This window comes from Dama dama, chromosome 9 (assembly GCF_033118175.1).
Source record: "Dama dama isolate Ldn47 chromosome 9, ASM3311817v1, whole genome shotgun sequence".
NCBI classification, from domain to species: domain Eukaryota; kingdom Metazoa; phylum Chordata; class Mammalia; order Artiodactyla; family Cervidae; genus Dama; species Dama dama.
The window spans coordinates 18887305-18899406 of NC_083689.1; the positions used below are offsets into that span (position 1 = coordinate 18887305).

General features: G+C 55.1%; 2 protein-coding genes across 7 annotated transcripts in view; one reads left to right on the plus strand and one right to left on the minus strand.

Annotated features, from left to right (window-relative positions):
* The window catches only part of DNM2 (dynamin 2), an 85997-nt gene extending 77764 nt beyond the window's left edge, over nucleotides 1-8233 (plus strand). For 2 of the 6 annotated variants that reach the window (XM_061150325.1, XM_061150323.1), the window contains exons 16-20: nucleotides 248-359; nucleotides 1037-1201; nucleotides 4086-4318; nucleotides 5352-5603; nucleotides 7849-8233. In XM_061150325.1, coding sequence (XP_061006308.1) covers nucleotides 248-359; nucleotides 1037-1201; nucleotides 4086-4318; nucleotides 5352-5603; nucleotides 7849-7888 — 802 coding nt within the window. In that variant the 3' untranslated portion in view covers nucleotides 7889-8233. Of the gene's footprint in view, nucleotides 1-247; nucleotides 360-1036; nucleotides 1202-4085; nucleotides 4319-5351; nucleotides 5604-6276; nucleotides 7148-7848 lie in introns of those variants that run through there. The other 4 variants (XM_061150324.1, XM_061150322.1, XM_061150321.1 and 1 more) reach the window with 2 other exon arrangements.
* An 18-nt stretch (nucleotides 8234-8251) lies between these two features.
* Nucleotides 8252-11386, minus strand: TMED1 (transmembrane p24 trafficking protein 1). Its single transcript, XM_061150326.1, has 4 exons — nucleotides 11080-11386; nucleotides 10303-10400; nucleotides 9999-10182; nucleotides 8252-9007 (listed from the first exon to the last, which is right to left on the minus strand). The coding sequence occupies exons 1-4, from the start codon at nucleotides 11260-11262 to the stop codon at nucleotides 8789-8791; spliced, it is 684 nt and encodes a 227-aa protein (XP_061006309.1). The 5' UTR covers nucleotides 11263-11386; the 3' UTR covers nucleotides 8252-8788.
* Nucleotides 11387-12102: the final 716 nt, after the last annotated feature.

Genomic DNA, 12102 nt, shown 5'->3' on the forward strand with positions numbered 1-12102 from the left:
TTATGGAGCACACACCCTACTCTCGTCACGGTTTTGGGTGTCACAGGCATAAACTCATGAAGCCTCCATCAGGCCAATGTGGTATAGAGGCCGCTGCCATCCTGGGGCCTCTGGTCGCGAGCGCCTGGGTCAGGGGTGAATCCCCGTCAGTCAGGCCAACCCCAGAGCCTGCACGCCAGCTCCTTGTACCCGCTGGGCCCTGGGCAGGGTTAGCCACGGACCTTTCCCTCCCTCCCTCGCCCCGCAGGAATGTCTACAAGGACCTGCGGCAGATCGAGCTGGCCTGTGACTCCCAGGAGGACGTGGACAGTTGGAAGGCCTCATTCCTCCGAGCCGGGGTCTACCCGGAGAAGGACCAGGTGAGACCCCTCCCTCCCGAGAGAAGAAGGGGAGCCAGCATCTCACGGGCTGGGTCGTTTCAGGCTGTTTGCCAGAACTCTCTGAAGGCATGTGGCCCATACTCCCTCACTCTCTGTTTTTTAATTTTTTATTTATTTATTTGGCTGTGCCAAGTCTTAGTTGCAGCACATGGAATCCAGTTCCCTGACCAGGGAGTGAATCCGAACCCCCTGTATTAGGAGCATAGAATCTTAGCCCCTGGACCACCAGGGAAGACTTCCCATGCTCTCTTGAACAAACAAAGCAGAAAGGGGCTGGGGGGGATCCTGTCATCAGCACCTAGAAGATTCTCCACCTGAAGTCAAAGACAGGGATGCACGTGGGCCGGGACCCTGTCTGCTTTATTCTCTCTCCTCTTCCTGTCCTGAGGCAGAGTGAACATGGCCCCACATTCACGTGGTGTCCCATTCCCCAGCTGAGCGTCTCTAGCCCACCTTGGGCCGCAGTCACCCCAGGTCCAAGCAGCTCAGGCCAGGGGCAGGCAGAGCCGCACTGTGCCAATGCAGCCATCAGGGGCCGGCTCCAGGGAGTCATTTGCGGGTGGTAGAGGGCAAGCAATTCCCAGAGGAGCGGGGGGCTCCCCAGGCTCGCCTCAGACCACGGTCACTACCTCACCACCTCTCCTCCCTCCTTGCAGGCAGAAAACGAGGACGGAGCCCAGGAGAACACCTTCTCCATGGACCCGCAGTTGGAGCGGCAGGTGGAAACCATTCGCAACCTGGTGGATTCGTACGTGGCCATAATCAACAAGTCCATCCGTGACCTCATGCCAAAGACCATCATGCACCTCATGATCAACAACGTGAGTGCCCGCCCCTCCGGGGCCCGCCCCACCCTGCAGCCAGATGTGGCCTGAGCACACTCTGTACCAAATTAAAAGTCAGGGACTTCCCTGGCAGTCCAGTGATCAGGACTCCGTGCTTCCACTGCAGTGGCACAGGTTCGATTTCTGATTGGGGAACTAGGATCTCGCATGTTTCATGGCCAAAATAAAGACAAAGATAAAAATTAAGCATCTCACCACCTGATTCAAACATCACAATCAGGACCCCCTAGCCTATCTCGGGAAATGGGAAGGTACAGGCCACCTGGCCTATACCCCCTGCTCAGTTGGGTCACTGAAGCTACCACCACATGTGTGCACTTTCTCTGAAGTTTTTTAGCTTTATAGTAACCCTAGGAGAAGGGACTGCTGTCATCCCTATTTTAGAGGCAGGAAAACAAGAGGCCCAGAGAGGTTAAGAAACCTGTTCCAAGTCACTCAGAAGAGTGAGAGGTGGGATTCAAACCCCGGCTGAGTCTGTCCCCACTGTGGCCTCTAATGGCCTGTGCCCTGCTTGCCTTCAGCCTAGGGCGTTACCTGCTACCCCAGGGCTCCCGAGCCTCTCAGGGCATCCGGCGTCTCCTGAGTGAAATATAGCTACGCTGATGTCTCCTGCTGCAGGCCTGCTGGGACGGCTCAGGCCCTGGGCTCAGCACTGGGCACTTAGCTGTGTGTGTAGCCCAGGTTCATTTTGTCTTGTGACTATAAGAGCTCATAGTAGGACAGTGCCTAAAGCAAAAATCTCGTGTCCCTTCCCTTTCACTCTGTTCTTCCCAGTCTCCTCCTCATGGGTGTCCTGGTACATTCTTACATATGGATGGGATTGGCAATATATAGGGTGCTGCAGCTATGCAGTTTAAATGCATGTATGCTTTGATCCAGCAGTTCCACTTGCAGGAATTTCTCCCCACAGAGACATTTGCCAGCAGGCAAATTGAGCACATGCATGGTTATTCTTTTCAGCATGTTTTATAGTAGCCAAGAAGTAGAAATCTCTATCCATTTCTTAGAATTGGTTAAGTAAATATCCATTTTATTGCAAAAAAATACCCAAAAACAAAAGGATGAAAACTTTTTCCAGGTCTGTACTAACTTTATTAAAGTGGAAAAGGTATAGAGCATAACAGAATGATCAAGAAGGCTCTATTTGTGTAAAAACAGATGGGAAATCTTCTGTATATATAATATGGAATATTATAGGAGTCTGGAAGTTTGTACAGGAACCTAGTGACCCTGGAAGGGGAACTCAAGGGACCTAGAGAGACCAGAGTGGACAAAGGAGATTTTTCACTGTATTTTTAAGTGATACTTTTTTTCCTTTACTCATTTTTCAAAATTTAAATGTTTGAATAGCTAATGCATTTGCATGGTTTGCAAATGCAAAACTATCCAGCACTGTCAACTTTGCATGTGTTGAAAGTTCATTTGAGAAAATCCGTCTAGATATATATTCTTTTTCATGTTCTTTCCCATTATAGTTTATTATAGGATATTGAATATAGTTCCCTGTGGTATTTACAGTAGAGCATTGTTGTTTATCTATTTTATATAAAGTAGTTTGTGTTGGCTAATCCCAAACTCCTAATTTATCCACCACCACAACCACCAGTGTCTGTTTGGTAACCATAAGCCTGTTTCTGTTTTGTAAATGAGTACATTTATATCATATTTTAGATTCCACATAGAAGTGTCTTACTCTCTGTCTTACTTAATATGATGATATCTAGGTCCATCCATGTTGCTGCAAATGGCATTATATCATTCTTTTTTTAATCACTGAGTAATATTCTACTCTGTGTGTGTGTCTGTGTACCACATCATTATTCATTCATCTGTTGATGGACATTTAGGTTGCTTCCATGTCTTAGCTATTGTAAATAATGCTTCAGTGGACATTGAGGGTGCATGTATCTTTTTGAATTATAGTTTTCTCTGGATATATGCCCAGGAGTGGGATTGCTGGATCATATGGTAGTTCTGTTTTTAGTTTTTAAAAGAACCTCCATACTGTTTTCCATAGTGGCTGCACCAATTTACATTCCCACCAACAATATAGGAGGATTCGTTTTTTACACACCCTCTCCAGCATTTATTATTTGTACATGTTTTGATGGTGACCATTCTGACTGGTGTGATGTGTACTTCATTGTAATTTTGATTTGCAGTTCTCTAATAATTAGTGGTGGACATCTATTCTTAACAAGACAATTGTAGAAGGAGACTTTGGTTACAAGATCTCATATATCCATCGAAGCGATATTTCTGTCTCAAAGCCACTCTTGCCCTTAATGGGGAAGCTCTGGAAGCATCCCTTCTGAAATCAACAAGTTGGCCATTTCCATTTTTATTTAACCTTCTTGTAGAGTTACTAGCCAATGCATTTAGACGAGAAAAATAATTTAAAGGTGTGAATGTTGAAAAAGAATGGGAAAAATTGTCCTTATGTAAACATGAACTTGTGTACCTAGAAACTCCAAGAAAAATAACTGAAAAACTACTATATCTTTTAGGAGGATTCAGGAAGGAACAAAGTATAAAGTTAATGAACAGAAACTAGCAGTTTTTAAACAAAAGTTAGTTTCAAGATATAATGGGAGAAAAGATAGCTATTAAAGATAAGATTCTAGGAATAAGTTTCACAAGAACCTCATGATTGAAAGAACACTGGCAAGCACCCCTGAGAGACCCAGGAGACAACCGAGTAGAAAGCTCACCTCCTTGTAAATATTGCCCATGTTCCGTAGTAAAGCTAAAGACTTTAAAGAAGACCATGGTGACTGCTCTTCCAAGCCCATCACAGCAGCTGGCTGAGCTCTTGGCTGATGTGGTGGGAACCTCTGACCTCTCCAACCCTTGCCCCCAGACGAAGGCCTTCATCCACCATGAGCTGCTGGCCTACCTATACTCGTCGGCGGACCAGAGCAGCCTCATGGAAGAGTCAGCCGACCAGGCCCAGCGGCGGGACGACATGCTGCGCATGTACCACGCGCTCAAGGAGGCGCTGAACATCATTGGGGACATCAGCACCAGCACCGTGTCCACGCCCATGCCCCCGCCCGTTGACGACACCTGGATCCAGAACACCAGCAGCCACAGGTCCGTGAGGCTGGACTGCCTGCCGGCTGCAGAGGGTGGGGCCTGTGGTTCCCAGCTCTGCCCCCCCCCCCCATACCCATGTGTCCATCAGGGCACAGCCAGGGCTGGCCAGGGTGCGGGGGCCCTGACCACAGATGGTACAGCACCCAGGGCTGGCCGTAGTGTAGGTCTGCCACCCTGCCTGGGCCTGAAGGGACAGGGAGAGAAAAGGGTTAGTGGCCTGCCCGTCTCCTGATGCCTTCTGTTGGTTAAGGCCAAACAGAAACCAGAGAGGGCAAGGGGCCTGGGCAACCCTGGCCATACAGGTGAGCCTCCTAAAGCACAGAGCACAGCTGAGAACGGCTGGTGGGAGAGGACCTAGAGGGACACGTGGAGGGCGTAACCAGCATCCCCGGCCCTGACCACCTAGAGCGGAGGTGCAATGAGGCCCTGACATGGGCACGTCAGAGCCTCGGGCAGGGACACCTGACCAGTAACAGGGCAGGTGGTGGGAGGAGAGAGGATGGCCTAGAGAAGTCTCAGAAGGTGCCGGGCTTTCCAAGCCCTCAGGGAGCCATGAGGTTCCTTGGAGAGCAGACCCAGCCTCCAGCCTGAGATGCAGCACCCAGAGGGGAGCCTATGGGACGTGTGGGACAGGGGCCTTACAACCTCTGGAGGCATGCTGGGCTCTGGAAGGATTTTTGGCTTCAAAGGGTGGACTGGGGTCAGTGGGGAGGCTGGAGTGGGACCAGTGAGAGGGAGATGCCGGAAGGAGTGAGACCAGAGGGAAGCAGGAACGCTTGTTGACCAAGGACAGGTGCTGGGCCCTGGCTTAGGTCCTGGGGGTGGACAGAGGGGCCCAGAGCATCTGTGCTGGCCTGCCCAGGACCAGCTACTCACTGCATCTGGCTGGGTGGTAGCTGGTGCCAGCCTGTGTTACAGAGGAGGCCACCTTGGCCAGTGCCCTGGCCCCTCCTTGGACTTCTGCGCCCACACCCATGTGGCCAGCGCACCCACCCACCAGCTTCACCTCACACCTCTCCTCCCTCCACAGCCCTACTCCGCAGCGTCGGCCCGTATCCAGTGTGCATCCCCCAGGCCGGCCCCCAGCAGTGAGGGGTCCCACCCCGGGGCCACCCCTGATTCCTGTGCCGGTGGGGGCAGCTTCCTTCTCAGCGCCCCCGATCCCGTCCCGGCCCGGCCCCCACCCCGGCGTGTTTGCCAACAACGACCCCTTCTCGGCCCCACCTCAGATCCCGTCTCGGCCGGCTCGGATACCACCCGGCATTCCCCCTGGAGTGCCCAGGTAAGGCTAGAACCCCTTGCCACCCGCCACCTAGAGCCACCCGCCTGTGCCCTGCAGGGAGCAAAGGAGTCACCAGCATCCTTGTGGGGCTCACGGGGAAACTGAGGCCCTGAGAGGCCTAATTCACAGAGCAACAGAGTCCAGGCGACTCCCAAGCTCCCTCACTAGTCTACATGAGCAAGTGGGCACCCTTGTAGCTTGGGGCCCCTCCCGTGGGACCCCTTCTTCTGGTTTTGATCAGTTTCCTTTCTGAGGACACGCATATCAGGCGCTGCCCATCCCCTGCCCTGCCTTGCCCCTCCCTGCCTGCCAGGCTCTTTCTTCCCCTTTTCTCCCGTGAGCAACCTGTGGTCCAGAGTGGGCACAGGTGCTGATGCCCCGGTTTGGCTTCATTCCTTCCCAGCACCAAAGCTGCCATCACGTAGCACCCAGGTGGGAGCTGGCCTACCTGTGCTTATCGACAGGGCTTCCCACCACACCAGCCAAGAACTCAGCCAGCTGTTGTGACGGGCTTGGAAGAGCATTCACCATGCTCTTCTTTAAAGTCTTTAACTTTACTACAGAACACAGGCATTGTTTACCAGGGGTGGGGGAGGTGGGGCCTGGGTCCTCGGCCTTGCCCGGCTTCCGGCCTCACTGCCCTCTTCCCCTCCTGTCTTTATTCTCTTTGCAGCAGAAGACCCCCTGCTGCACCCAGCCGGCCCACCATTATCCGCCCAGCCGAGCCATCTCTGCTCGACTAGGCTGCAGGGGTTGGGGGGCATGTTCTTGGGAGTCCTCGAGCAGGACCCTTGGTGCAGGAGCTTCGGTGGTCTAAGCCCACCTGCCGCCCCTGGCCCTCCCGTCCCCAGGTGGGACCAGGCTCCCTGCGGGCAGCCCCTGGTTCTTCCCTAACCGTGGCCCCCATCCCTGGCTGGACACAGCACTGAAAGGAGGGCCCCTGGAGCCCCAGGATGAGGGGTGCTGGGGTGTTGCACTTTGGGAGATGGGGTCTCAGGTACCAGAGGAGACAGCTGCATCCTGAGTGCCATCTTGAACGAAGGAGCCAGGCTGGCGTGGGGGGCGGGGTTCACCCGGGGGTTCTCTGGCCAGGAAAGCCTGAGTGGACCAGGCCTAAGAATCGGCACCGAGGTGTCCCTGCCCCCGAGGCCTCGCTCTGCTTCTCAGCAGCTGGGGCTCCCAGTGGCAAGCCAGGCCCCGCGGGCCCAGCACTACCTGCCCGCCTGCCCAAGTTGTACATATTCCTTCCTCGGCTGCCGGAGGTGCCTTTGCCAGGTCCGGAACCCTCGGCCCCGGCCGACCTCTCTCATCCCTGGGCAACCCCCCTTCTCTTCCTGGGTTCCCAGGGCAGCCTGGGTTCAGGGCTGAATGGGATAGGGAAGCTTGGGGGGCCCTCTGGGTTCCCACCCAGGCCTCCCCCACGGGTCAGGCTCCGGGCGGCCTCTCCGTGAGCAAACCTTCTCGCTCGCTCGGTTTGACCACTGTAAGTGCCTGCACTCTGTATCCTATTAATAAACTAAAATAAAGGGAAGACGCTTCTGGTGGCTCGTGTGTGGGCCTTTTGTGTTGCCATTCAGGCTGAGGGGGTGGGTGGCTGGCCTTCTCTCTGCCCCTCCCACCACGGGCCCCCCGCCCCCATACCTCACTCACAGGGCCGCTGCTCTCAGGTGGGAGGGTTCACTTCTAGAGGGGAGAGCTTTTACTTTCCTAAACACCTCAGGAGCAGAAGCAAATATCCCCCCTCCCCCCATCCCCACGTACTTCCCAAGTGGCACTGGTGGTAAAGACCGCCTGCTAATGCCAGAGACATAAGAGAGACCGGTTCAATCCCTGGGTCAGGAAGATCCCCTGGAGGAGGGCATGGCAACCCACTCCAGTATTCTTGCCTGGAGAATCCCATGGACAGAGGAGGCTTGCAGGCTACCGTCCATAGGGTTGCAAAGAATCAGACATGACTGAAGCGACTTACATGCATACACATACTCCATCCCCACACACAGACGCTTGGCTGGAGCCCCTGACACAGCGCTGATAACAGGCCAGGATGGGGAATTGGGACAGGTGTGTGAGTTACTGAAGGGAGAGAGTATCCTGGCCGTCCACCTTATACTGTGCAGCAGTCAGGCTCCTCCTCACCCCCACAGTCCTGAGGGCTTCCCCCTTCACCTTCTTGGGGGCACAGGCCTTCCGGCCCAGCCCTGGTCACAGTTAAACTTTGCTTTCTGATTTTTTCTCTTGTGCCCAGGCGACCACCTCCATCGGCTCCTGCCCGGCCTTTCTTCTGAGCTTCGTGGGAGACCCCTCCCGCCTGCCCGGCTGCCCTTGGGGGCAGGAATGTCCTGGCTGGTGTCCCTGAGCCCCAGTCACCAGGCACTGTGATTTTTTTCTGACCATAATTTATTGACTCTGGTGCCCAGACCACCCTTTGTTCCAGGAGGCTCCCGTGCAGGCTTGAACTGGGCCATTCCTTGGCCCCGTCTGGGGCCCCTGCAGGGAGAGCAGGAGGGCTGGGTGGTCTTACAGACTCCGCTCCCCGAGTTCTGTAACCAGACCTCACACCCAGCCCACTCCCCGCTGGGCCAAGGGGCCAGGCCCCTTCCTGTCAATAAAAGTGACTGTTCTGGCAAGAACACTGCAGCCACATCTTGTTCTCCCTGGCCCCTGGCACAGCAGGCCACCACAGTAGCAGCACAGGCCTCGGGTGGAGCCACAAGGAGAAGGCAGGCAGGCATAGGATCCCGCAGCAGTCAGCCCCCTCCTATCGGGACCTGACTTGGAAGGCCAGCAGGAAGAGAACAGGGAGTTTGCTTCCTGGGCCCGGTCTAGCACTGCACAGGGCTGGCGCAGACTGAAAGACTGGCTAAGGCACATTACAGTAGGGGACAGAGGCAGGGCCAGAAAACCCCAGGTTGCCTTCGAACCCCGCAGTGCCCCCCATGCACCGTATCTAGGAAAACAGGTGCAGCCACTGAGCCATCCCTCCTGGAGGGACCCACACCTGCAAGCCAGCCGGTGCTCCCCGCCCAGGCCTGAAAGGGTGGAGACACGGCAGGTGCCCCACCTCAGGGCTGGAACTACACAGCCTCCCCTTGGGTAGGAAACTGAGTTGGGGAAGGGACGCCTCTAAGTCTCACATGCATGCGCCCTGCTGCCCCTCCTCTCCCCTGTTCTTCCACAGCAGCAGGCTACGTAGGCACAGGCCGCTTGTCCTGAAAGAAGCGCTTGAGCGTGCAGACTTGCAGCACGGCCACAAGTAGCAGCACGGCCACGTTCACGGCCGACCAGAAGTTGACCCGCTCCAGGTTGCCTTCTTGCAGGTTACGGTCACGTGCCTCAAAGGCTCGCAGCAGAGTCAGCACTTGGATGCTGCGCTCCAGCCGGGTCCTCATGGTCTCGATGGACTCCTGTGGCAGAGAGGGGAAAGGCAAGGCTTTGTCCTGCAGGATGGAGTGAGGGTTCATTTGTGGGGGAGAGAGGGAGAGAGCTGAAAGCACAGATTCAGTGGCCAGGCTGCCTGAGCCTCAAGCCCTCTGCCATTCACTGGCTGTGCTACCATGAGCAAATAAACCACCTCTCTGGGCCTCAGTTTCCTCCTCCGAATTAAACCTCAGGGTTGTAAGAAATGAATGCCCAATTAGGCATAAAGAGCATACTAATTAGTAATTAATAAAAAGCAGTAGGTGAAGCCAGACTGCTTGGGTTCAAATACTGGCTCTGTTGCTGGCTGTGTGGCCTTAGGAGAATTACTTAGCCATCCTGTTCATCAGTTTCCCCAACTGTAAAATGGGAGATAATTAGAGCACACTCCCTATATATAGGGGGCTTCCCTGGTGGCTCAGATGGTAAAGAATCTGCTTGCAATGTGGGAGAACTGGGTTCGATCCCTGGTCTGGAAGATCCCCTGGAGAAGGGAATGGCTACCTAATCCAGTATTCTTCCCTACATATACAGTGGTTATGGAGACTTCATGAGTTATTTAAGCCCTTAGACCTTAGAACAAGGTTTATACCTAGAAATGTTCTACTGTTATTAGGTTGGGGGCACCAGTATGTAGGGGGCTTCCCAGGTGAGGCTAGTGGTAAAGAACCTGCCTGCCAGTGCAGGAGACATAAGAGAAGTGGGTTTGGTCCCTGGGTTGGGAAGATCCCCTGGAGAAGGGCACAGTAACCCACTCCAGTATTTTTGCCTGGAGAGTCCCATGGACAGAGGAGCCTGGTGGGCTACAGTCCACAGGGTCACAAAGAGTTGGATATGATAGGACTGAAGCAATTTAGCATGCAGGCACCAATATGTAGGAAAAGCGGGGTCAGGCCCAGGCAGACCCCAGCCAAGGTGAGAGGGCAGGGAGCAATGCCAGAGATCTGGAAGGAGTGGCCCCAGCTCTCCTGGGCGCACCTTGATGTCCTCCATCTTGACATCCAGAATCTCCTCGGGCTCCACAGCCTCTGCCCAGCCCTCGACCTCCTCCTCATCCTGCAGGCTGTCAAAGATGAGTTCAAAGAACACCAGCTTCTCCGAGATGGTGCTGAAGGAGTTGTCAAAGCACAGCTTGTAGTCCCCGGCCTCGGTGGGCTCCACCCTGGGCACACAGACACACATGACCCTGAGTGGCCGACCAGCAGGCGGGGCGGTAACCCGAGGCCGCCGGCGAGGGGCAGGGCTGTAACTGAACCCGGCCAGCCAGCGGGACCTAACTCACGTGTGCACACCGTCTGCCTTGCGGGACTCGCTGACCAGCAGCACTCCCTGAGGGCTCTCGAGACTGAAATCCACGTCCAGCCCAGCACCTCCGATCACCTGGGGGGCAGGTAAGAGCAGGATAGAGGGCTAGGACTAAGCCAAAGGCACCTGCCAAAGAAGGTCAGGGCTAGACCGACCCGCATAGACCCATACCGACCACCACCCAGAGGTCTACCTGAGTTCTGACACCTACACCTTCAAGCCAGTCTAGCCCCACTCCCGTCCCTCTGGCGAGCCCCTTGCCTTGGCTCCGCCCCCACTGAGTTGATGCCCTCTTTTATCTGGCCACGCCCCCCATAGAGGTCACGTCCCGACTCGGCCATACCCCAAATGAGATGACGGAGCCCTGCCTTCTTTCCTTAGCCCAACCTCCGAGAAATTATCAGGTTGACCACATCTTTTTTTGTACAGCATCCTGGTCTTCCCTCCCAACTCCCTCAAACGACCCAATCGTTTTGACCACGCCCACTCGCGATGGTCCTGCCTTCTGACGGGCTCCCTCGTTCTCCCGATGGCTCCGCCTCCCCGCTGCCCCACTCTAGCCCCGCCTCCTATTCCCACCCCTTCCGCTCCCACGCGCTGTCCCCGCCCCCCGCCTCGCGCTCTCTGGCTCCGCCCCCGAGCGCCTACGCTAAGGCTCCTCCTCCTTCCCTCTTCAATGCATACAAAGCATGCTCTGGTTTGGCCACGCCCCGCCTCCCTGCCTCCGCTCGTTCCCCAACCCAGGACCATGTACCTGGTACTCAGTCTCAAGGCTTGCGTTGGCCGGCGCGGACTGATAGAAACACTGCTTCCGCCCCGCAGGCAGCAGGAACGTGAACTCGCCGTCCTGGATCGGCGGGGGCCCTGCTCCTCCCACGCCCACTGGCGGCAATAGTAGCCACAGGGCCAAGCCTAAGGCCGCGCCGGCCGCCATCATCCGGGTCACTCTCTGGTCTGCTAACCGGTTGCGGTGCCTTTAAGGAATAGCCCTGTCCCCTATGCTGTTCGGCGGAGTTCATTGGCAGCCGCTTCTGTCCGTTATCCGAGGCCCGCGGAACCAGGAGTGAAGGACCTCGGAGAGCCTAGCTGCCCGAATGAATGCCTGATGCGCCTGAAAATACTCGATCTTTTACAGATTTTTTTTCTTTGTAAAGCCTCCTTTCTAACCTCAAACACTGTGGGGAAAATTACAAAAATAAGACCACGATGGTACATTCTCCTCAGGCAAAAGTTAAGACAACTGTGGTGGAGGCAGCTAGGTCCTGCGGTTTTCCCAAAGTACCCCGCGCGCGAAGACTGTTGTTCGAATCAGTCTGGGTGTAATGTGTCGAAAATAGAAGCAGGGAGTGTGCCTGCACGCGACCCGTAGGGCTCGTGTGTAAAAAAGCTCAGCTAGGGTGGGTGGAGACTTTTCTATTAACGTGGGTTCTTGCCGGTCTCAGGTCCTTGAGCTTGGCCCCAGGTCCGATGCCTAATCCTTTATTCCTTGGCGCCTTAGAACCGTCGCTTTATCAGTCTCCTTGTTTCTAAGTCGGAGGTGATGAGAACTGAGATGAGGCCTGGCCCATAGTGAGCCCTCAGCATTTGTTACATATTGTTTGCTCCGGGGCCTGGCCTAACCCTGCACGCGAAAGGTCTCAAACTCGACTGCCCAGGTGCTTAGCCTCAGCAGAAAAAAGCAGAGAGTGTGGGCTTTCAAGGCAGATTGCCTAGTTCAAACCATGCCCCATGCGTTACTTGAGGCATCACACTGCTGGGCCTCACGGGATGATACTAG

Excerpts from the sequence above, each read along its gene's own strand:
- TMED1 (XM_061150326.1), bottom strand. The coding sequence starts at position 11,262 with ATGATGGCGGCCGGCGCGGCCTTAGGCTTGGCCCTGTGGCTACTATTG. Across the intron at positions 10,183-10,302 it reads AAGGCAGACGGTGTGCACAC|GGTGGAGCCCACCGAGGCCG; the intron begins GTGAGTTAGGTC and ends CTGTGTGCCCAG. Across the intron at positions 9,008-9,998 it reads TCAAGATGGAGGACATCAAG|GAGTCCATCGAGACCATGAG; the intron begins GTGCGCCCAGGA and ends TCTCTGCCACAG.